Below are 23,214 nucleotides of genomic sequence, written 5' to 3'. Positions count from 1 at the left end.
TTCTCCTCGGCCTTGAACGCCGCGGTCAACAACCTTGTTGCTAACGGTGTTTTCACAGCGGCCGCTGCGGGCAGCGATGGCACCAACGTGGGGAATCTCTCACCTGGCAGTGCCGCGTCTGCTTGCACGGCGGGCGCGACGTCTTCGTCCGATGCTGTGGCTTCGTACTCGAATTATGGGCCTCTGCTTGATATCTGGGCGCCCGGGACAAGTATCACGACGACCTTTGGTACCACTACTGTCAGTTGTTTTTCTTTGTTCTGTCTTCGAAGGTTTGATACAGATTTGAAGTTGACGTAAATGTTTTAGACCGTTGAGGTTGTCTCTGGAACCACATCCGCTGCTGCGCATATTGCCAGTCTCGGCGCGTATCTTCTCGGCCTGCCGAGTTCGTTGACTGCCCAGGGCTTATGCGCGTATATCCAGTCTATTGCTACGGCTGGTGTGTTGACCGGCGTCCCGTCTGGGACTGTGAACTTGCTGGCTTATAATGGATGGGATCTTTGAAGGGTGGTTGGTGAACAGTGACCTGGTGGTAGTGGGCCTTGCCCAAATGTTCGGGGTTATCATGGACACATGCACCACGCCTGATGGTACGGTTGCGGGCTATAGAGTGAAAGACCTCACGGGTCTTAAGCATGGGGGAGTTCTTGGCTATACGTGTTTTATGTACAAGACTTAAGCTGGCCAATGGTTGAGGCCTTCTAATGGTCTTCCATACCTTCCATCTGTTAGGCCAGGTTAGCTTCTTCAAGATAGCTCCCTCTTTTATTGTTATTTATCTTCGCTTCTTCCCAATCCTGCTTCGATCTTGCTTCACGAGGCCTTTGTTACCTAACCCATAACAAATCCCAAGCATTCCATTCATGTCCGTTAACTTCCAACAGTCAAACAGCCACCAACCCCTTCATCTCATTTTCAAATCGTCAGTGTAGCAGCGATATACTAGATCTCAACTTCCCGCCCTCCCCTGGTCTCCTTCCCTTTCTTCCACTCGCTAGTCCTTGACTTGACACTCAATCACCAACCACCACCGGCACTTCCAGCGACCATAAAGCACCAACGATGTTCAACTTTGCCCTTTTCCTAGCAATGGCCTTTGGCCTTTTCCTTTCTCAAGGAATTCCAGCCCCTACTACCTCCGACGCTGTACTCAACGCTCGCGATACCCGCTTCTCCTTTTTGGATTGGACAAACTCAATCATCGCCAATCCCGCCACTACTCTCCCTCCGGAAAATGTAGTGCAAGCTTTCCTTAATTTGATGAAGAACTCCGGCGGCAATGCACCCACTACAAACCACCCAAGTAATCTCTTTTGTTCGACGGATTGGACGCCCGGTATTTTGGCGCAGGTACCTCCCTCCATTTCTCTGTGCGCCGCTGTACAGATTACAAAAGTTAATTCTTGCGATCGTGACACCTAGGCAATCGACACGGCAACCATAATCCACCGCTTTGCCACTCTCGGTGACGTCCCCTGTCCAGCGCTCCGAAAAACTACTCACTCCAGCGGCTTGGTCGGTGGATCCAACCTTACGATCCCGGTTTACACCGTGTTCCAGGCCGCAATGTTGATGCCTCAGCGTGCTGGTTCTGTCCCTTACGGTCCGGAGAGTCGCGGGACGTGCCGAAATATTGCCCAGACCACTGCTGTCGTCATGGATAAGTGCACTCGGCTGAACGGGACGGTGGTGGGTATGACTGAATATAATGTTACGGGGGAGAAAGTTGGTGTGTTTGTTGTGAGGAATCCGGGAGATTTTGTATGGCCTTGAAGAAGGAAGGCTGGCATTGACCTGCAAGCAAAGAAAGAAAGGAGGACGTGCGATAATGACTTCCATGGGACCGGGACCGGATTTGACATGGAATAGGCTAGACTGGGGGTCTTCCTCGTGGTAATGTGCTAGGTGTTTGTGCCTGTGAGGTGCGGATCCTCAAAACCTCACCAAGGGCCTTCGTAATTATCCCACTCCTCTCGTCCCTCAAACCACCCCGGTGAAAGCCATGGAACAAAAGGCACACTGGTGTCATAGTGGATGCGCGCTCCCCCCTTTCTCATTTCCACACCCCGGATCTTGTTCCATTTGGCCTCAATCTCAGCGGGCGTCGCCGTCTCGCCCGTTTTCCCATCGATTAGCAATATTTTTTCCACGTCGCCAGGAATGCCGATCTCCGCATCTTCCCACATGTCGATACCGTCGAGACAGACCACGTGGCACTCTCTGACATTGGAAAACTCTCTTAGGGCGTTGTGATCAAAGTAATCATAGCTTTCGTCGCGTTTGCGCGCAAGCTTGAGCCGCTTGATGTCTCTGTAATACTGCTTAAAGAGCGTGAAGTTTCTCTCCCCGATGGAGATCATGTCCATCTCGAAATTTAACCAGACGTAACGGCGCAGCTCTGGGCCGAGGCCAAGCTCAAGGCGGAGTTCCGGCTGCAGCGTCGTCTTGATCCCGTCGCCCTTTGCCTCTGCTAGTTGGTGGAAATCTGTCTTCCTGTAGGACCCCAAGGAGCCACCAACATCTTCTGTGAGGTGGACCCGCGCTTCTCGACAGGCTTGCAGAGGCGCAGGCACTGGGGTGGATGATCGCAAACGGAGGACGTAAATCCAGAAAATTTTGTCTGGATCAGTACCAAAGTCGTATCTGGTTCTCATGTCATTGGTGACCATTATGAGTTCGTATTTGACAATGACCTCAACCGTTCGAGGCTCGACGGTCAGCTCCCATTGTGACGAACCGTTACAAGCACAGGAGTATTATCGCTGGGATAGAACAATAGAGTAACGGAGTAGTAGCCAAAAGGTACTGGTAGGTTGTGATAGCTATTGCTTGCTGAAGAACCAGGTATAACGAAGGCCGGGAGGCCTTCTTATATACTGGTCTTCAACCCCGTCCCGTGGTCCCGTAAACTCGGGACCCCGGGTCCTATCTGATTGGTCAATCTATCTAGCTTACATGAGGCTCAACGATTGGATCGTAACACCCATATCCGAGCTCGGAGTTCCCATGGAAGACGGGGAAAGAGATGGAAAGCTGTCATGGTGTGCTTGAAACAGGGTGTGGCTTGCCGTCAAATTAGGTGAGCCCAAGGATGAGGATGGTTGAGGATACAGACGAATTCTGGTTTCTGAATTGAATCGAGAGGATCAATGGCAAAAGTGATTTGCCGTAGGCTGGCAATGACTGAGATGACGAAGGGTTCTGAGCTGGTTGGTTCGGTCTTTTGGTTTGGGGTTTCCCCAGGTCGTGAAGGAGTGTGATGGTGACGAGTCCAGCAGGCTGTGTCACACGGATGTTCACACGGCATCCCTAACAGGCTATTGAAACAACTATCGCTCTAGCTTACGGCGCAGGCAACCACCAACAACCAACAGAGCGACTGACCGAAAGGCCAAGCATCCTTGACGGGCTATTGAAACAGAGCGGCTGACCGCAAGCTGGGCGTCGGAAGAAGAACAGAGATTGGGTCAAAGACATTTGCGGACCTTCTTGTATGCACATAACTTCAGATAGACCGTACGGAGTCCGTGAGGCCTCAGGCCACAAAGACCGGTACGTACTGATCTTCGTTGGGTATAAGAATGTCACACGGACATTGCCCACAGTCCTGGGGTTAGGATCGCAAGGTCCAGCAGAGCCTCAATGCTTGGAATGAGCCTCGAGATGCCCGGTGGCCTCGGGCTGCAACACTCCCCTCGACCGGATTCTTGGCCACGGCCTATTCCCCCGGTGGAGCATCACGTCCGAATGCCCCCATCCACACTCAGCGCTAGGCCGCGATAACGGGCCCCCGAGTTTCAACCGGAAGCAACCCGAACCAACCAAGAAGGATCAGACCGGCTAAGACAGCTTAGGAGGAAACACCGTCAGCAAGAGGATGCTCTGCGGCCTTGACAGGCCGGAAGGACCCTGTATGTATTGATCAGAAGGATGGTCTGGAATTGCATAAGAAGGCCTGGGAACTCAGCCCTCCTCTTGAGGGTTGAAAGGATCAACAAGGCCTTCGAGACCAAAGTAGTTTATCAGCTGAATTGACCTACTGTTCCAAGCCCAGAACACTGCCCTTGTCACACTGGCAATAGGCCTCGGGTTGCCCTCGGGTTAATGGTTTTGGTGAACAGTCAGGGCACTGCTCTTATTCTTGTACGCTAGACTCACCGATGTGGCACGTCTCATGCCCTACGGGAGGCGGAAGTAGACGTTAAAAATAACAACAACAACAACAACAACAACAACAACAACAACAACAACAACAACACTATGCAGACACCATGTACTGGGGTCCAAGTAGCTGTTTGGTTCGAGCCGCCTACTACTGTGATACATACCGGGCTATGGCCCCTGTCTGGTGGATGTCCGCTGGGTTCCTGGCCACAAGCGCATCACGGGCAACGAGATTGCTGACGAACTCGCTAAGGCGGGGGCTGAAGGGGGAGAGGTAGTCAATGAAGGCTTTGCTACCCTTGCACACTCAAGGTGTATTGCCAAGAGGGAGGCGCGTACGGATTTCAAGGCATGGTGGGCCACGAACAAGCCAGAGTCTTATGCAGACTACCGGTTGGGGGTCTCTATCAAGCCTAATGTGACAAGGGCAGAGTTCTGGGCTTGGAACAATGAGTTCAATTCCGCTGATAAACTACTTTGGTCTCGAAGGCCTTGCTCATCCTTCCAACCTTCAACCAAAGGCTGGGCTTCAAGGCCTTCTTATGCCAAAGAGTTGTGGTACGTACTTGAGGTACGTATCGAACCTTGTTGCCTGAGGCTTCAAGGCATTTATCTAGCAGCTGTGTACATGTGGATCTTCCGGAATGCCTTCATCCATTCCCTATCTCTTTCCTAGTGCCGCCCTTCATCCAAACGTCCTGCTCTTTGCTTAGTTGGCTGTGGTTGTTCTTAGGGTGACTTGGATTGACTTGTGGTGATCCTTTTAGTGCCTTCGGCATTCCTATGGTTGGCTCGCTAGCCCGGTGACGTCAAGGGAAGTTCGGGTAAGTAGTGCCGGTGGCAAAAGTCCGGCCGAGGTAAGTGTTGCGGCCGGAGGCCTCCGGCCATCCCCAGGCTGATACCAAGCGTCGAGGCTCTGTTGAGCCTTGCGACCCTTACCCTGGATTGTGGGCATTATCCGTGTGACAGAGGGCAAGCTCATCTAGTAAATACCTCACTTAACAGGCTGCTGGCTGGCATTACCATTGCATTTCATATACCCCTTGGCACCCACCTTGCCGCCTCCTCCAAACTGCTTGATAGACTCGTTGATGATATCAATCATATCCTGCCCACCGACGTTGTAGGTGACACTACCCTTGACACCCTCTGCTTCCACGCCGAATCTGCATTTACCGGCTTTAGCAATCTCTTTCTGAGCGCCGATACCCACCGTCCACTCCGTGCTGCCGTCTCCCTCGATGTTCTTGATGATCTGGAGACAGTCCTCCACAGAAGGGCTGCCGCCGGAGGTCTGGTTCTCGAAGGTCGAGTCGCCGCAGTTGTTCTTTCCGGGCGGGATGTCGCAGGGGTAGTTAGGGGATGACCCCTTGCTGGAGGTGTCCCAAGACTGGAAGGCGCGTTCAGGAGAGCAGACGGGAAGCCGGACGTAGCCGGGGGTGGTAATATCTACCTTGAGAAGGTCATCGATGGTGCTGCCTTCACGGGGATCGGCAAGGGAACCACCGTTTCTCTGGCCGTTTGCCTTCCATGTGCGAACCGAGCCTTTGATCAAATCATTCTTGGTGATATTGAAGCTCTCTAGGGAGTCGAAACCGGTGGGAGCGGAGAACTTGTTGTCGCGGCAAACGGTCTGACAAGGACCGTGGCCAGCGGGGATTTCGCACTTGCACACTTTGGAGTCGCCTTCGGGGTGCACAAGGAAGTACCATCTGTCGTCGACGCAGGAACCGGTGCTCTTCATGGTATCGTCGGTCAAGTAATCTCCAAGCGGGTTAGCGGTGCCGCAGGAGATACCGGAGTCGATGACGAAGGCATAGGTCTTGGAGTAGCGCCATAGGTTGGGGATGGCGAAGGCGTAGAAGGACTTGGAGACGTCGTGCTCCATGTCCGTGGAAGTCTTGTTGACGTCGAAGTGTGCTTCCCCTAAGCCCCGTATCAGCTTGCCGTCTGACATAAGCTCCCACATGGCTTCGAGCTCCTCGTCCTCGCCCTTGAAAAGCTTTTTAACAGAGAGGGCGATGGCGTCGCGCCAGGCGGTGATGGCTTTGCCCATGTAGTGGGAGAAGTCGCTCTGGTCTTTGTCTGTCCATGGCGCCTCGCCTTTGTCGGGGAGCAAGCCCTTGCCAATGCTTGTGCCTTGACCGATTAGGGTCATAACCGTGTCCTTGATGTTGTCGTGAGCCGAAGAGCCCTGCTTTGCGGCGAAGTACGCCGTGGTTTTGAGAAAGGTGTTGAAAAAAGGACCGGCGAATGAGAGGGCTCCAAGAGTGAAAAAATCAATGAGGAGTTCCGTCATCGAATTATCAGGAGGCGGTGGGACGGGTGCGAAAGTCTTGGTCATGCTACCGAGAGACATGCTGATGACGCCGGAAGCCGTGGACAAAGCGTTGTAGTACTCATGGTAGACCAGATGGATCCGCACCAGTGAGTTCCAGATCAATTGCGCCGCAGGACCAGAACTGTCCCCGTTCGCACTGTTGGGACAATCTGAAAAATCGTCGCAGTTGTCCCCTACGCTTAATTGGTTGCACTGTGTGTTGGCTCCACGTCCCATGCCGAATGTATCTCCAATCGAGTCCATGAAGGAGTAGCCCTGTCTGTCACGGTTGTTATCTTTCCAGTTTCTGATAGCATCTTCCCACGCGGAATCCGCGCCGAGCTCCTTCCAACTCTCCTGAGGAGCATGTTCAAGTGGGTGGCGCGTGAAGTCGTTGGTGCAGGTCAACTTGGTCCAGTTGCCTCCACGGACGCCATCGTCGGACTTGGGATCCAAGTTAGAGCGGATAGCGAGCTTGAAGGTCTTCCAATCCTTGGAAGGCGACGGAACAGGGTTGTACTTTTGCAAATCACTAGCCCAGTCCGTGGTACCTCCCAATCCCCACGCCGCGTACAGAGACGAACGGGTCTTCTTGGTGGCGCCGCTCATGTAGCCGACCCACTGGTTATTATCGTACACGAGAATGTCGCTGTTGCTGCTTGCATCCACGAAGCTGGCGATGACTCTGCCCGAACGCTTCGAGCCGGTCCCGGCTATGATCTCGGCAATCTCGGCGTCTGCAATTTACCCGGCAGTGCCGGTGCACACGCCCTTCTTCGCGTTCGAGTTCATGCTGTCGCCGGTAAAAAAGCAGCCTGGACCCCAGCAGCCAGGCTGCGCCATTTCAAAAGATCGACCGTAGCTGGTCACGCCGACAATGACCTTCTTGCCCGGGACTCCGGCTTTGGTGATCATGGCCAACGATTGCTTGGTCTCTGTTAGGTTGACTTGGCTGCGTAGGCAGTTGCCGGTGTCACATCCCTCCTGAGAGTAACTGTTGTGGGCATCCCACTGAGTCAGGGCCAACCTTCGTTAGCATCATTTCATTCCACAGCAACGTGATGGATCCGACGGGGAAGGCAAGTGATCAGGTGCTCATGTACTGGGGTCAAGCCCACGAATGTAAGGGAAAAAAAAAAAAAAAAGAAGAAAAAAAAAAGACAAAGGACGAAGGGAAAGATTTTATCGGATGTTTCCACATACCTGCCCGTGCAAATCATACGTCATGTAGACGATATAGTCCACTACAGCACCGATTTGCTTAAGAGGGTACTGCTTGAGGTACCAATAGGACGAGGGAGCGGCGATCGAGACCGACTTGCCAGGCAGCAGATTCTTCAGAACAACGAGGAAGGCGAGATAGTTGGGTCCATCATCCGGGCTGGCAGGCGGGATGTCGGGAAGATCGGGTGCGCCGGGGTACTCCCAGTCAATGTCAACACCGTCGAGATCGTGCTTCTTGATGAAGTTGGCAATATTGGTGGCCATCTTAAGACGGTTGGCGGCGGTGACACCGTTGCGGAAGATAAAGTAAGTTGCAGGCAGAGCGGAGAAGTCCCAGCCACCAAAGGACAAGATACGCTTGGCGCCCCTAATGCGCTTGAATTCCTGGAACTGGTAAGAAGACAAGACATCGCCAACCTCAACTTGGTAGTCAGTGGTCAGGGTACCAAAGGCAAAGTGGATGTGTGTGTACTGGGATGTGTCGACCTGAGAGGCGTCCTGGTGGAGGCACTCTCGGCCTAGGTTGTAGGCTTCGAAATAGGCAATTTTGATGGCGCCGGACCCGTCACCCTTGACAATGTCAGTGCCGCAGTTGGAGATGCAGCCGTAGGTGCCTGGCTTGGCAGTTCCCGGAGCGCCGGTGTTGGTGTCAACACAGAAGTCCTTGGTGATACCACACTGGCCCCAGATGTTGCAGCAAGCGTTGAGAGGGCAGGGGTTCAAGTTGGAAATCTTGGAGCCATCAGTCGGCGCCTTGGAGCCTGGCTTTTGCGGACCGCACACGGCGTTAGCGATCGGGGCGGGGAAGGGCGGGTTTCCCTTGCTCAGGCACATGATGGTGTCAGTGAACAGGAGCTGACAGCCGTTCCAGCCCCAGGTGTTTTTGTTGAAGCCCTCGATGTCCTTGTTGGTCAAGCCATACTCGGCAGCGAGATTAGCGCAGTTATCATTGGCCTTGACCTTGTACGAGAAGCAAGAGCCATCGGTGTTAGGAACGGGACGGAAGTCAGGAAGATCTCCGGTAGTGCAGCAGACATGTTGCTTCGGCTTCAGGCTGGCACAAAAGTCGGAGGCGGGGTGAAGCTTTGTGAAGGCGGCGCCCGAAATGCCACACTTGGTGGCCAGCGAAGCACAGCTATCACCAGATTCAACCTGCGCACTCTTGCACTCGGCACGAGCATGGAGGGCGTGGAGAGCCCTGTGGTACTTGGGGCCGTGCCCTCTAACCTGGGCGGTGGAGTTGGAGTCGATGGTGGAATTCAGACCAAAAGTGCCGTTTGTGGGCAGAAGGGGCGTGGTAAATACGGCCTGGCCGGCAAAGCTCTTGGAGCCGGCAAAGGACAAGCAAGTGGCGTTGGCCCAAGTCTTGATGGCGTTTTGGATGGGAGCAAAGGTGGCATTGCTGGTGACCATGATGCCAAACGTATGAGTGCTGTCGAGACCAGAGCCGCAAAGCTGCATGGCCAAGCTGGGCGTCGAGACATTGAGAGTGTCGATATTGCCCTGCAAGATGCTCAAGGCAGACTCGCTGAGGCCTTGGTTCTGCAGACCCTGGCCGACGTAGAGACCGACAGTGGCTTGGCCAGACTGAGCATAGACAATGAAGGGCCCATCAGTCGCTCCGTGTCCGTTGTCGATGTACTTGCGGATTTGCTTGATCAGGGACCGAAGGCCGGAAGCAGCCAGGCCGAATCCCTCCTCATGCCAGCCAACTTCAAATTCGACGTTGACAGAGTCGACGAAAGCAGTCCGTGCGGCAGAGTTGTTGGGAGGTAGAAGGGAAAAGTCAGGACCGAACGAAGTGCAAGCAGCGATGCGGGAGTTGGTGTCGGGATTGTCGACTTGGTCATAGAGGTTGAAGTCGTAGAACATGGTCTGGGTGCACTTCTTGATCTGCTTAAAGTTGGGATAGACAGACCAGTTTCCCGAGTTTGGCCCGGAAATAATACATCGCTCAGGGCATACCTCACGGTAGGCGGGGCTTGAAGGGAAGCGGAAACCTGGCTGTTTGGCAGCCATGCCTCCATCAGCGGAGAGCAGGAGGCCGAGTGCCCCCATGCCCGCAGTGAACCATAATGAAGCCACCATGGATGCACACGGGACTTGATAAAGACTGTGTTGTGTTGTTAGTTTCATATCGTACCAATTGTGTTTTGGGGCCACTTACATCCAAGCGATAGTTCAGTGCAATAAAGGCCTTGATAGCCAGAAGAATAGATGGAGATGATGGACCTTGCTCATTGCTAAGCCAACGGAGACAGCGAAGAAGTGGTCTTTATATCTAGCTGTTTTCTCGCTCTTGACGAGTTACCGCCTCGAGGTGATGGAACATGCTAGTTGCATACCCGCTCACAAACTCCCTCTCACTCTCACTCTTTCAAGTGTTCAAACTTCCAGACCCCAAGGCTGCAGGGCTCTGTCTGCTTAGGGGCAGCATCGGCAAGGGTTAGCACATCCCATTGTACGGTAATCCCGGGGCTGACTTGCCGAATGCGATTGATGGCGGCTGCCGCTGACTCAAGGATTTGAAGGATATGGCCATCCATTTAGTGTACTGATCGGTAGCAAACTAGCACAGTATTGCTTCACTTGTCGCCCAGAAGGGTTCCAGAGGGCACCATGAGCGGAAATTAACGAACAATGCTTCATATTAGTTTCGCAGCTAGGTGAAAACTCTGCGCGCCAAGGGTCACTGTCTTTCGCCAAAAGCATCCGCAGGTGGGCCGAGCCCAATGTTGTCAAGACTGGGTAGGGCGGGGGTACCTGAAAGTGGCGGATTTCACAAAATGAAACCGCGTGCCTGAAATATGTAACCAAGCCATGGGAGGGTACGAACCATGGTCCATCGAGGTTTGCGCCTGATACGTTCGCCTTGTTGAAGGTGTTGAAGGAAGTGACGGGAAGTCTTTGATTTTGGGAGCATTTGCATTGGCTTGAAGTTGTCGGTTTGTGTTGACCGCGGGATTGCCGAAGACTGCCTGCCACCTCAGCTCCCTTCATTGAGCCCCAAAGGAGGCCATCGCCGCGAAATCCTCCAGCTATTGCCCCAAAGGGATTGAGCACGATGCTATGGTGACGGCGTGGAACAAGCAATCCCATGTCCCAGTCTGGTGAAAAAGACAAGGCTTCCATAAGGGGATTTCGGTTTGGCCATTTTGGGCAAAGGTGTCTTCCATGTGTGGTCTGTGCGCGGTGGTTGGGAAAGGAAGAGTGGAAAGGAGGTGTCGTTGGTATTTAGACCGAAATGCGGAGGAAATGTTCTCCACTTCCCGTCTCGTATTAGTATATCCGCCGCGGCCCGCCACGCTTCGCACCGGGCCGCATACAGCGCAGTGTAAATTCTGCAATGTGAAACTGTGCACCTAAGGGGAAGGTCCGCCCGTCGTGGGTGGCCTTTTACTTGTACAGGCAGCATGGTGAAAAGATCAGTTGATTAGGCGATTTCACAAGGTCATTTGCATTGCTCATGCAAAATGCGGAGAATCCACAATGCAGTTTCCGCTTTTCTGATCTTGCATGGCACAGCACAATGGTCACAATGGCGAGGGCGGATATGATTTTGGCTTTGTGTGTAAGTAGGGATTTGATACCTCTAGGGTGCGGCTTGGTTAGGGTTCTCGGAGTCAGCCCCAAGTTATGGGTCATGCGAAATGTGAAATTGGGGAGGTGTGGAATTGTCTAGGGGTAGGTCTAGTCGAGGGGTCAAAAACCACGTGTTAGGACGTTTTGCCAAAGCCACGAGCAAAACAAGATTCAGTGGCAAGGAACCTTTTTTTTGGCGATAACGCATAGGTACATTATTACATTACGTGCATACCGTACAGCGGTGCATGTTCCTGCGTTAAGGGGTGAAGCACCTGCATAAGGTAAGATGCATCATTGAATTACACTCCCCAAATCCCATCATCTTCAAGCCAAAAATCCAATCACTCCTGCGGCGGCTGCCAAGCAAACCACACCTGCAACAGCCAGCCTCTGAGCGGCGCTGTCCTCCGGACAGTCGGCCGGAGGATTTAGGGTGCGTAAGGGATCGCACAACTTGGCCCTCAACGACGCCGTCATGCTGGCGGCAACGGCCGAGTCCACCTTGACCTGGCAAGGGGTGGCGGCTGGTTCGGGGGATCCCACCACTGCGCAGATTTCATCTGGCAGCTCTCGAGGCGCCCCCGGAGCATACCCAGTTTTGCCGGTGATGTTGATCGCAGCTATGTTCTGGTCGGAACACGTCTTGTCGTTAGCCGTGGCAGCGACGAGATCTACCGCCTGGCCGCCTTCTTTGATGGTGAATGTGATGCGTCGAGACGTGCTGTTAAGAAACACGGGCTTGCCAGAACCCCACTGCTTTGTGTAATCCTCTTTGCAACTGAGGAAAAAGTATTCCCAGTCGAGCCACCAGGTTCCCTCGGTCTGGAGGTCGTTGCGGAAGTGGTAAACAAAGTAGGGGTCCTGGCCAGACCAGTTTGCCCATTTTATGTTGTCAAATGTGTGGTCAAACCCGCCATCTCCCAAGTCGGACGTGTTCCATCCCCGGTAATCAAGAAAAGGATTGAGATGTTTTGAGAGCTCGCCATTCCGGATGGAAAAGACGAAAGGCATCCACTCGGTGGGCGCATATGTCTCGTTGCGCGGGAAAAGAAGGTCGACCTCGATGATGCCGGAATCCGCAGCGTTAGCAACGGCCCCAAGACTGATCAAAGGGAGCAGGAGGGACCAAGCTGTGCGCGATGGGAGGTGCATGTTTTTCGAAGCTGGTGTCAAGCAGCTGAAGTCGAAGTTGCAAAAGGCAGCGGTGGTGATGATGCAAATGTCGGGCGCCGCGGAGAATGGCAATGACTGGAAGCGTATCACAGAAGAAACATGGTGAGGGAGGAAGAGAGAGAGAGGAGGATCTGGTGGGTGTCTGGTACCTAACAAGCAAAGCTCAAAGAAAGTGAGTCTCGGCAAAGGCGAATTAGATGAGCATTCCGAGACACGCTAGACTAGACGACGCAAACCAATCACATCGTGTCGTCTTGGCCGTTAGTCAAGTACGGGGGGAAACCGAAATTTGAAAGGATGCCCTGCTCGTGGGTGGGACTGGAGCACATGAGCACTGTGCCTGCCAAGGCTACATGCTTGGCGTAAAGGATTTGCATCCTCGTCGGGTGTCACACGGACATATGCCACACTGTCAAACGAGCATATGCCACACTGTTAAACGGGCATACACCACACTCCTGGTGTCATACGAGAAAGACCTACATGTATGCAGATTGCTAGATGCCTTGGAGCCTTAGGTGACAAAGACCCGTACATACTAGATAGGTACCGTTTCCCTTTGGCATAAGAAGGCCTTAAAAGCCCAACCTTCCTCTAGAGGTTTTTTGTTGTTGTTGTTGTTGTTATTTTTAACGTCTACTTCCGCCTCCCGTAGGGCATGAGACGTGCCGCACCGGTGAGTCTAGCATACAAGATTAAGAGCAATGCCCTAACTGTCCACCAAAACCATTAATCCGAGGGCAAACCGAGGCCTATTGCCAGTATATATCATGTGTTGCCCATAGCGTAAACGCGGCCCAACACTTGTAATCGAATCGCCCAGTGGGCGAGCCGCCAGTATATGACGGAACCTGTAGCACAAAGAAAGGGATAAAAGAAATGACGAAATCACTCCTCTCCACTCTCACTCCCGCTCTCCTCCTCCCGCAAGGCCTCCTCCCGTCTCCTTGCACGGTGAACCAGCCTGTCCAAGTCCACCGTAACCCTCTCAATATCGTGGCCATGGCCAACCTCCACCCCTCTACTCCGCAAGAACCCCGTAAGGTTGTCAGCGGCGCCACCGCCGTCAGTGTGCTGTTGCCAGAGGGTCTGGCGCCATGCCTTTCTCGTGCAAGTCCACGAAAAGAAGTGCGAGGTCTGGATCCTAGCGATGAAGCGCTGCCAGTAAACTCCAATAGCAAGGGAGAGATTCTCCCGCGTAGCCGCTTCGCCCGTGACCGGGGAAACTGCATACGCCTTTCTGCAGAAGAAGGGATGGAAGGGATTCTTCCAGCTTCCACAGAAGCATGTCAGGAGGGCGTCCTCGTGCTCGAAGCGCTCGTGGTAATCCTTGAAATCCCCGTGGCCAGACCTGGCCGCGAGGAGGTGGTGTAAAGAGCGTCTGTCCAGCTCTTTTAGTTCGTCGTTAGGCTGGATAGAGACCCCCAACCGGTAGTCTGCATAAGACTCTGGCTTGTTCGCGGCCCACTATGCCTTGAAATCCGTATGCGCCTCCCTCTTAGCAAGCCGCCTTGAGTGCGCAAGGGTAGCCAAGCCTTCATTGACTACCTCTCCTCCTTCGGCGCCCGCCTTAGCGAGCTCGTCAGCAATCTCGTTGCCCGTGATGCCCTTGTGGCCGGGTACCCAGCGGACGTCCACCAAACTGGGGCCGTAGCCCTTTCGGATGGCGCGGAAATCGAGGAAAGCCGCTTGTGACGACGCAGCTGGGGTTCCTCGGAGTCCTCTAATGACGGACGTGTTATCAAGGCATATCGTAATGCGTGGTCGGGCCTGTGCCTCCGGGAAGAGCGCCACAGCGGCCTTGAGACCATGCCGCGCGCCTTCCGCCTCCGCATCGAAAACTTCCGCTTGTTCTAGCTGACCGCATCCGCGGCCGAGTTCTGTCTGTCCTTGAAAGATTACGTAGCCAAAGCCTACGCACTCGCCCTCTGGTCTTTCTTCGGCGTCGGGGTCCTCCGCGTGCGCTGGGGGGCCCATCTGCTTAGCTATCATAGAGCCGTCGGTGTAAACGACAATCTCCGAGGGATCTCGTTGGAGAAGCCATTCTTCGAAATCCTTGGCAGCCCTGTCCTTAGACGTGGGCGCTGGATCTTTGTGAGTATCTTCGTTATAGACGGGCGGCTGTAGAACAGGCCGCGGGAAAGGCAAGGCGAGCTGTGCAGCCGTCTGTAGAGTTGTAGGGCGGCGAGGCAGGCCGCGCGGCGTCATTCAGGGTTCCGAGAGACGCGGGACGAGCGGGTGGGCAGGATCTAAGGTGAGGAGGCGCACAGCGTGCCGCCGCCGGGCCGCTTCTAGAAGAAGGGGGACGGGAGGCAGGCTAGCTTCGCGGTAGAGAATGGCAAGGCGCGTCGTTCTCCACACTGGTAAGCTGGCGCGGATGGCAATGTTAACTGCAGTCTGGACTTTATGGACGAGGTCCGCCAGTCCATTGCTAACAAGCGGAAACTCCCCTTGTTTACGATGAAGGGCGTGCTTCTTATGGCCTGGCCACCAGATTTCAGAGCCAAATAGGGCCTTTGGCAGGACGACAGCCTTCATAGCCTTCACCATGGAGCCTGGAGGGGCGCCGTGGTAGACTCTGTTGAGACCGCGTATGTGGCGGACTACCTGCTTGGCGGAGGCGAGCCTGTGCTCAATGTGGTGCTTCCAGTTCAGCTTGCTGTGGAGCCAAATCCCCAGCCAACGCATTGCCGGCTGTGCAGCCACCTCGACTCCTCCGTGTGTAATGGTTGGGAAAGGCGCAGTTTGTCTTTTCCTGGAGAAAACCTGAATTTCGGTCTTGTCCGGCGAGAAGTCAACAGCGTTGTCTACTCCCCATTGTACCATGGCGTCCAGCTCTCGTTGGGCCTTCTCTGCGACCTCTTCGTTTGAAGTGCCGGTAACAAGAACTGCACAGTCGTCTGCATATCCAAAATGCTGCGCTTCGCTCTCTCCAAGGCGATGGACCGGCTCTGTGTAGAGCAAGTAGATGATGGGCGAGGCAGGGGAGCCCTGAGGGAGCCCGCATCGACGATGGGTCGAGGGTTGGGGGCGCCGGTCGTGGTGATGCCGTGGAGTAGCTCAGCTGGAGGTGATGTTGCAACGCAGCTTGGCGGTTGACGCAGGCCGAAATCCTCCCCTTTTACTTCCTGCTGAGATAGGGAAAGGCGACAAACGGAGGAAGGGTTGGTTAAGGAAGAAAATGGAAGACGAGAAACGGAAACCAGGGCAGACTCCTAAATACCGGGAAGGGGTGCCGGTGAATGGACAAGGTGAGTGAATGGGCAAGGCCAGGGCACGGACTTCCAACACTTTTACTTCGAATTCTGGCAGCGAAGACGAATCAAAAAAAGAACATCCCAATACAACCGGACGCAGAAGAAGGAAGAAATGGAAATTCCAGAGCAGGTGGTTTTAGGAAGGGAAGTGAATTGAAGGAGGAAGGGGAGTACTGCGAGAGGTCCAAAGTTCTCCACAGCAGGCGCCAAGGTCGCATGATCTCAGCACAGCATCTGCAGCACCTTTTGCTTGGGCGGCAAAGGTTAAAATGAAGGGGCAAATATTTGTGCTGGGTATTAGGGAAATACAGTGGGGACTCAAAAGAAAAGAAACCAACAAGTGTGTTTTATAAAAGAGATTAGGAAAAAAAGAAGGAAAAAGAGAAGGAAAAAAGACGTACAACACCAGGGATTCGCTGGTCGTCACCGACCCAACTACTAGTCTGGCCCTCACTGGCTTATCTATGGGAGAGCGGACGGGATCCCGAGTTTTCCAGTGGGTATGGTCGTATGTGGTTATTATGGGCTGTCGGAGGCTTTAAGTAGGTATTTCTACGGCCGCTGCAGATGCCGGGTGAAGGAAGGACTCGGTAGGTACCTGTGACAAGGGCAGAGTATGGGCTTGGAACAGTGGTTAAATTCAGCTGACAATTAACTTTGGTCTCGAAGGCCTTGTGATGGCAGGCTTACAGTTGTGCCTCTCGACTGCTATCACAACTATATAAAACCGCTTGAGCGACCGAATTGCCAGCTTCGGAAATACAATGCGGACTCAAAAGAAAAGTAACCAACAAGTGTGTTTTATGAAAGAGATCGGGAAAAAAAGGAGAAAAAAAGACATACAACACCAGGGATTCGCTGGTCGTCACCGACCCAACTACTAGTCTGGCCCTCATTGGCTTATCTATGGGAGAGCGGACGGGATCCCGAGTTTTCCAGTGGGTATGGTCGTATGTGATTATCATGAGCTGTTGGAGGCCTTAAGTAGGTATTTCCACGGCCGCTGCAGATGCCGGGTGAAGGAAGGACAATTTTGCGGTCCTTCCTGATTTGTCGTTCTCAAGTCCATGACCTTTTATTTCTTTTCAAATGACATTGTGGACCTTCGGCATTTATTTGTAGAAAACGGGACGGAAAAAGCTAAACAGTGGCGAAACCATGTTAGTTCTGCGTTACGTACATGATCGGGGGTCACTATATGATGGAGGAGGAAAGGGAAAGAGAGAAACAGGTGTGCGGTGACGGAAACGTTAGGAAGACAATCTGTTCAGAGAACATGAGGCTGGGACTCAGGGGAGGGCGACTTGTGATGAGTACAGGGAGAAAAGAAAAAGCGGATAATCATGACGAAAAGCAAAAAATAAAATAGAAACAGAAACAAGACATGACCAAATCTAAAGAAGCCGAATTGAACAACATGTGAAGCTACCCCATGAAACGTCACGAGCCACCTTCTCGTCTCCTCATCCAGGATACCTGTTACGATCCAATCAGCGGACTTAGATAGATTGACCAATTGGACAGGACCCGGGGTCCCGAGTTTACGGGACTACGGGACGGTCCCGGGTCACGGGTTCACGGGACCACGGGATAAGGCTGAAGACCAGTATATAAGAAGGCCTCCCAGCCGTCGTTGTTAGGGTTCTTCAGCAAGCAATAGCTATCACAATCTACCAGTACCTTTCGGCTACTACTCCGTTACTCTATTGTTCTATCCAAGCGATAATACTCCTGTGCTTGTAACGGTTCTTCACACATCACTACTAAAAGCACGCAATCAGGAATTGTAACAAGATGCGAGCAGCGGCTGCATCTGATCCGAAAGCGGATGTCAACTGTTACTTGGAAAGTGAGCGAAAGAAAGATACAAGGAAGTAATATACCTCGCATCGCATCCCTCTATCCTCCGTGTTCCTATTACCTCGCTCGTCCTTTCTCCTTAAAGTTCCAACAACCCGCTCTCCAGGTCTGATCACCGTCAACCACCTGTCACATCACCATCAACTTGAGTTACAATCATAGCATTACAACCGCTATGTCTATTCAACTCTCCGACATCGTCCTCTCAACCTTCTCCAAGGGTCTCAACACCCTCGCTCACATCCTCGATGTCGCCGAGCAATATGCCTCTTCCCAAAGCCTCTCCGCAGACGCCGAGTATCCCAACGCCCGCCTCATTGATGACATGAAGCCGTTCACCTTCCAGATCCAGAACGCCACCACAAACATCAAGCGCACGCTTGCCCGTCTCCAGGGACAGGAATTCCAGCCGTGGGAGGACAAGGAGACCACCATCGCGGACTTGAGGGAGAGGATTGCCAGGGCGCAGAAGCTCGTGGAGGAGGCGGACGCCAAGGTTCTTGATAGTGTTGCTGAGAAGCCCATCGATTTGTGAGTGTCCCCAGTCGGGAGGCTTGTAATGAAGACATGCTAACGTGAAGATGACATCAAACAGGCTCATCGGTCCTACGACCCTCAAGAGCACCGGCAAGGGATCTGTCCTCGGACACAGCATCCCCAACTTCTTCTTCCATGTGCAGACTGCGTATGCGATTCTCAGGAGCAAGGGCGTGCCCATTGGAAAGAAGGATTACATCCAGAGCTTCCTGGCTGGCAACATCGTTGCCTGAGTGGGAGGATGATACGGGATGTAGACGGATAGATAGCAAAGGAGAAATGTCATGCAACGATCATCATCATTGTGCTGCTTCAAAGACGTGTGAACCTGGTAACGAGATTTGCCCATATATCCGGCCGGCATAATGGCCTGGGATGGGACATTATGGTCGTCAGAGTAGATTGCAATAGATTGCTTCAAGTTGACATTCCCGTTCTGCCTAAGCACCACACCATTGCATGTTTCGAGATTTCGAGCCTGTGGCAGATTGCCGCCCCCATAGTCTTGGCAGGCACCCTGCTTGCGACATATAAGCTAACATGTCCTCATCCTCGCGATGGTCGTTTCGGAGCATGATCAGTGCCCACTAGCACAACATTCGTCATCATCAAGCATCACATCATCGATCAACATCATGATACCCCACGCTTTCTTCCTCGCGTTTCCCATTCTCGTCGCAGCAGTGCCCACCTCCTCATCACCTCATGCGCTATCACCAAGAGCAGAACCACCTTGCGAACCCTGGTCTGACGAATGCCGCGAAGTCATAACTGCCAACGCGTGCTTCGCTGCCTATGTCCCCGCGGGAGACATCCCGACTGTCTTGAAATGCGTGGATGTTGACGATTCAGCTGTTGCTGAGAGAAAGGTCAGTGCTGGGCAAACATCTCTCCGTGAACTTGACTAACTCATGGCCGTGGCAGCTGTGCAACTGCTACGGATGTGCGGAGACGACTGTGCAAGACTTTGCGACAGACATACTAGGGTGCAAGGCATAGGCACGACATGGGAACATCATGGGCAAACGCAGGGCGAGGGATAGGATAGAGCATGGAGAAAAGCATTGTATTGAGCCGCTATGAAAATGAGAGGCAAAAGGTCGATGACAAACGTTCCAAGCCACCGTCCCTTGCCAGGTTATATCACCACACAGCCTTCTACGCGGGAATGCTGGGAGCCAATTGCTTCCAGAAGGCGCACCTCTGACCTCTTCCTCCCTCCCATGTGTTAGCGTCCACGACGGCAATTGCATTCTTCAATCCAGGACCCTTGGATTGCGTCACATTGTACCCGAACTGCGTCGGCTCTTGATACTGCACACCACCCGTCTCATTCAGGTTCACCAACTTGGGAGCACTCTCACCCCAAGCCGGCCAAGTCGCGATAGGATGGACGCTCGCATTCCCCGTTGACTGCCCATTGGCAAGCTGGCTGGCGATAGACGGGTTACCGGTCATAACAAAGTTGCCCCAGATGCGGCGGAAGGCAAGCACAAAATGGTTAGACTGGTTCTCAGTTTGGGGACCAAAGTAGCCGGCCATGTCGGTGCCGTGGGTGGCAAAAGGGACCGAGTACTGATATACGTATGCCTTCTTGGTGCTGGAACCGGTAAATGCAGAGGCAAACCAATAGGCTGGGCAGACAAAGGTGGCTTCGGCGTAGATATTGTAGCCGCGCTGTTGTTGGCCGTTGGCACCTCCGGACATGTTAAGCGCGTTGGGGCCGGAAAGGCCGTTGGTTTCGAAGAAGGGGCCTGCGCGGTTGGTGGGGCTGCTGTTGGGGTTGGCAGCGAGGATGGAGTTGATCTGGGTCGCGGAGAGGTTAGGGAACTCAATCTTGAGCCAGTCGACAAGCTGTGACTCGGTGTCGATGTTGTTCTGGACAAACAGAGGACCTTCATTGGCGTTGAAACCGACAAGAAGCTTCTGGCCGCTAACTTGCTTGGCGGCAAGCTGCTGGCTGGCGAGACTCATGATGTAAGCGTGGTCGGTGACGGGCCAGAAAGCCCAGTAGCCATAGGGTGCTTGGTTGGTGACAACGGCGTTGGCTTGTTGCAGCGTGGCTGAGTCCTTGCTCTGGAGGCAGGCGAACACGTTCCCACTGCTGGGGCAGCCGGCAGCCTGAGAGAAGGCATAGTACCTCGAGGTAGGGATGGCATCGTTGTAGTTGTACTGGAAGGGGAGGTAAGGCGAATTGGCGATGGACTTGTCAAACAGCAGGGGTCCCAGAGCACCGTTGACGGCAAGGTTGTGATACATGACAGAGCCGGCGCCGGCGGATTCGCCCGAGATGGTGACTGCTAGGGGGTTACCACCAAACTTGCAGATGAACAGCTTGACCCATGCGAGAGCAAAGGCCTGGTCGAGGATACCAGCATTGACGACACCCTTGTTCTTGACTTCTTGCGAGGCGAGGAAGCCAAAGGCGCCAAGGCGGTACTGGATGGAGACGACAATGAAGCCCTTGTTGTTCGCGTTGATGATCTCGGTCATGTCCTGGACGCTGTTTCCCAAACCGTATCCGCCACCGTGAATCCAAACAAGGACAGGGAGGTTTTGCGCCTTGGAAGGGGCATAGACGTTGAGGAAGAGGCAGTCCTCATCACCTGGAATGGGAGGTAGACCACCGACAGATGGGTAAACACCCGGGCACTGGACACTCTGTTCTGTCGCTTGGATAACCGTGCCATTGGGTTGGAGAGGTGGGAGACGCGGCGGTTGCCATCTTGCAGCAGTTGCATACCGAATTCTGATCATGCACTGTCAGTAAAAGGTCTGATTACAGATCACACAAGTGTCCATTCTTACCCTTTCCAAACGTTGACGCCGGTACCCGCATTCTGTTGGCCTTGGTACTTGACATAGCCTAGATCGACCGTCAGAGACGAGGACTGACTGCAAACGAGACCGCGCTTCTCTGTTTCCTGCTGCTCTTGGTGAATAGTGGTGACGTTTTGTGTGAGCTCGGAAACGAAGCCGGTCGCGATGTCGGCGTCACGGGCAACATGGCTGAATGGGCTTGCCAGTACGGCTCCGGTGACAGCCAAGCCTGCCGCCAGATGGGCTGTAAGATGTCGAAGAATGACCATGATGCTCCTGGACTGTCGGGGTACAGAGGGCTGAGGAGATGGCCAGACACAACATGTTCGAGGGCGTCAACGACGTTATTATCACCAGCTGGTTTCTAGCCCCACGGTTTCGGCGACGGAAAGCCGGGAAAAGCCAAGGGTGACTGCTTGGAACGTTGACTGGATCGCTAAACATTGGCAAGAAGCTAGTGCAATAGCCGCAAGCGAACAGTTGAGGATGCCAGCCACGTAGGGCAGTGCGTTGCTTTGGACATGGGCCAAAAGGTAACCATCTGAGCCGCTACTTGAAGACTAACATGATGGCCAAGCAAATTATCACCGCTCAGATATCCAATATCGGTTGCGCAGGTGCTGTAAAAGTGGCGGGACATAGGGCCTAGCGCAGTGTAGGAAGCCGGCTATTGTGTCGTTGTTCATGATGTTTTGGCTGGAACGTCCATGTGGTGCGACTAACGAGCGGTGCCGCAGGGGTGCAGACTGGGATCGGAGATCTTGTCGAGAGAATGGAGATTTGCAAATGCCCGTCATGGCTCGCTTTCATATCGAAGAGGCTTGTCGTACGCCATGTCGTTCTGATCCTGATGTGTCGGTTCACATCTTGCTCTCGTCTTTCGATTTCATGGCATCGGTCCTACGGCGCTGTTTTCCACAAGGTCAGCTAGAGAAGGGACGACAAGATATCCATCTAGGGATTCTGCAATCCGGGGGAAAACGTGGGCGAGCATAGAGTGCGGGGCGAGGCGAGATTACGATGGAAGCTTGGCAGGGGCAGTGGAAGCGATTGCGGAAGAGTGGACGGGCGGATAAACAGAGATGGAGGGTTGTATCGAGGACAAAGCATTCGGATATCTTACCCAAACAGAGGGAAGTCTACCTATGTGCACGGCCTCGGCCTCGACCGTTGAAGAGGGATTGTAGGCAATATGGGCATCGTAGTCGTCGCTGTGTAAGCCCTAGCAGACCGAGCTAGTGTTCTTGGTGTTGTTCGACCGTGTACCTATGTGGCGGCTTCGACGAGGATCTTGGATACTTGGGGGTCGCAAGTTGCTTCAAATGGTCGTACTCGGTGCCTCCGAGGGCGTGAGGTCACGAGGCCTTTTTTCATGGCCATGTGTATCGGCATGTCGAGTTTCGCCGTAATGTGGAAAAGACCAAGACGGGAAGCGAAAGATGAGAATGCGGGCAAGAAGTTCAATTTGCCCACTGAAACATCCGGCAAGTCCCCGGCAGGCAACCGAACCCCACCTGAGGTGTCGGGTCATTGTGACGCGAGCTCCTTCCCGTCGTAAATGTCAACTCCCCGAATGGAAGATTCCCTCCGTCATCAATCATCTCCAGCAGGCCTTCTCTGCTACGGTTACAAGCTTTATAGTTTTTTTATTCTTCGCGTCAACAAGTCGATTCCTTATCGCTCGTTCGCGATGAAGCCGTTGCGTTCCTTTCCAGGAACGAGTGCCCCGGCATTTACTGGACAACAGGCATCACTGTAGCGCCTCAAAAGTGCCTGGCAAAAGACCTGCCAACCGACTCCTGACTAATGGTGCCGTCGCCTACAACTCAATCAGCGGGACACGCCGCCGAGAATGCTAGGACATAATCCTTACGACATCATTGTATTCTTACCTCGACATGTCAAAATAATGGTTCTTTGGCCCTGGTTTCAGACAATGCAATGGCTGGAGTTCTTGCCCACGATACGGAGGACGCTTCAGGAGGAACGTAAACAACGACGTCGACACATGATTTACCCTCATGGTCCTGCAACAACACCACCTCTCCGTGAGACTTTTGAGACGAGATATGAAGCTGTCAGACTGTAACGCAAACTTACCCACAGGTTTACCAAGTTTTAGGGTTAGGGTTAGGGTTAGGGTTAGGGTTAGGGTTAGGGTTAGGGTTAGGGTTAGGGTTAGGGTTAGGGTTAGGGTTAGGGTTAGGGTTAGGGTTAGGGTTAGGGTTAGGGTTAGGGTTAGGGTTAGGGTTAGGGTTAGGGTTAGGGTTA

At 53.4% G+C, this 23,214-nt stretch overlaps 7 protein-coding genes across 7 annotated transcripts; 2 read left to right on the top strand and 5 right to left on the bottom strand.

The window, feature by feature from the left end:
- Positions 1 to 553: 553 nt before the first annotated feature.
- SMAC4_14042 (uncharacterized protein) lies at positions 554 to 682 on the top strand (the record flags this gene model as incomplete). Its single annotated transcript, XM_066091750.1, has 1 exon — positions 554 to 682. The coding sequence occupies one exon, from the start codon at positions 554 to 556 to the stop codon at positions 680 to 682; it is 129 nt and encodes a 42-aa protein (XP_065947633.1).
- Positions 683 to 1,943: 1,261 nt separating this feature from the next.
- Positions 1,944 to 3,043, bottom strand: SMAC4_09803 (uncharacterized protein; the record flags this gene model as incomplete). Its single annotated transcript, XM_003343363.2, has 1 exon — positions 1,944 to 3,043. Exon 1 carries the CDS (start codon positions 2,670 to 2,672, stop codon positions 1,944 to 1,946), a length of 729 nt encoding a protein of 242 aa, XP_003343411.2. The 5' UTR covers positions 2,673 to 3,043.
- Positions 3,044 to 5,161: 2,118 nt separating this feature from the next.
- Positions 5,162 to 9,799, bottom strand: SMAC4_09659 (uncharacterized protein; the record flags this gene model as incomplete). The annotated part of the gene is made up of 4 exons (XM_003342719.2): positions 5,162 to 6,265; positions 6,313 to 7,207; positions 7,256 to 7,498; positions 7,691 to 9,799. The coding sequence occupies 4 exons, from the start codon at positions 9,797 to 9,799 to the stop codon at positions 6,174 to 6,176; spliced, it is 3,339 nt and encodes a 1,112-aa protein (XP_003342767.2). The 3' UTR covers positions 5,162 to 6,173.
- A 1,821-nt stretch (positions 9,800 to 11,620) lies between these two features.
- Positions 11,621 to 12,448, bottom strand: SMAC4_09658 (uncharacterized protein; the record flags this gene model as incomplete). Its single annotated transcript, XM_003342718.1, has 1 exon — positions 11,621 to 12,448. The coding sequence occupies one exon, from the start codon at positions 12,446 to 12,448 to the stop codon at positions 11,621 to 11,623; it is 828 nt and encodes a 275-aa protein (XP_003342766.1).
- A 1,488-nt stretch (positions 12,449 to 13,936) lies between these two features.
- SMAC4_14041 (uncharacterized protein) lies at positions 13,937 to 14,677 on the bottom strand (the record flags this gene model as incomplete). Its single annotated transcript, XM_066091749.1, has 1 exon — positions 13,937 to 14,677. One exon carries the CDS (start codon positions 14,675 to 14,677, stop codon positions 13,937 to 13,939), a length of 741 nt encoding a protein of 246 aa, XP_065947632.1.
- A 3,084-nt stretch (positions 14,678 to 17,761) lies between these two features.
- On the top strand, positions 17,762 to 18,356 carry SMAC4_14040 (uncharacterized protein; the record flags this gene model as incomplete). The annotated part of the gene is made up of 2 exons (XM_003345231.2): positions 17,762 to 18,117; positions 18,182 to 18,356. 2 exons carry the CDS (start codon positions 17,762 to 17,764, stop codon positions 18,354 to 18,356), a joined length of 531 nt encoding a protein of 176 aa, XP_003345279.2.
- An 868-nt stretch (positions 18,357 to 19,224) lies between these two features.
- SMAC4_14039 (uncharacterized protein) lies at positions 19,225 to 21,212 on the bottom strand (the record flags this gene model as incomplete). Its single annotated transcript, XM_066091748.1, has 2 exons — positions 19,225 to 20,872; positions 20,932 to 21,212. 2 exons carry the CDS (start codon positions 21,210 to 21,212, stop codon positions 19,282 to 19,284), a joined length of 1,872 nt encoding a protein of 623 aa, XP_065947631.1. The 3' UTR covers positions 19,225 to 19,281.
- Between the last annotated feature and the right edge of the window lie 2,002 nt (positions 21,213 to 23,214).

This window comes from Sordaria macrospora, chromosome 7, assembly GCF_033870435.1.
Source record: "Sordaria macrospora chromosome 7, complete sequence".
In the NCBI taxonomy this organism is placed as follows: Eukaryota; Fungi; Ascomycota; class Sordariomycetes; order Sordariales; family Sordariaceae; genus Sordaria; species Sordaria macrospora.
The sequence above is the reverse complement of the archived record's forward strand: the minus strand, read 5'-3'. Positions and strand labels throughout refer to the sequence as shown.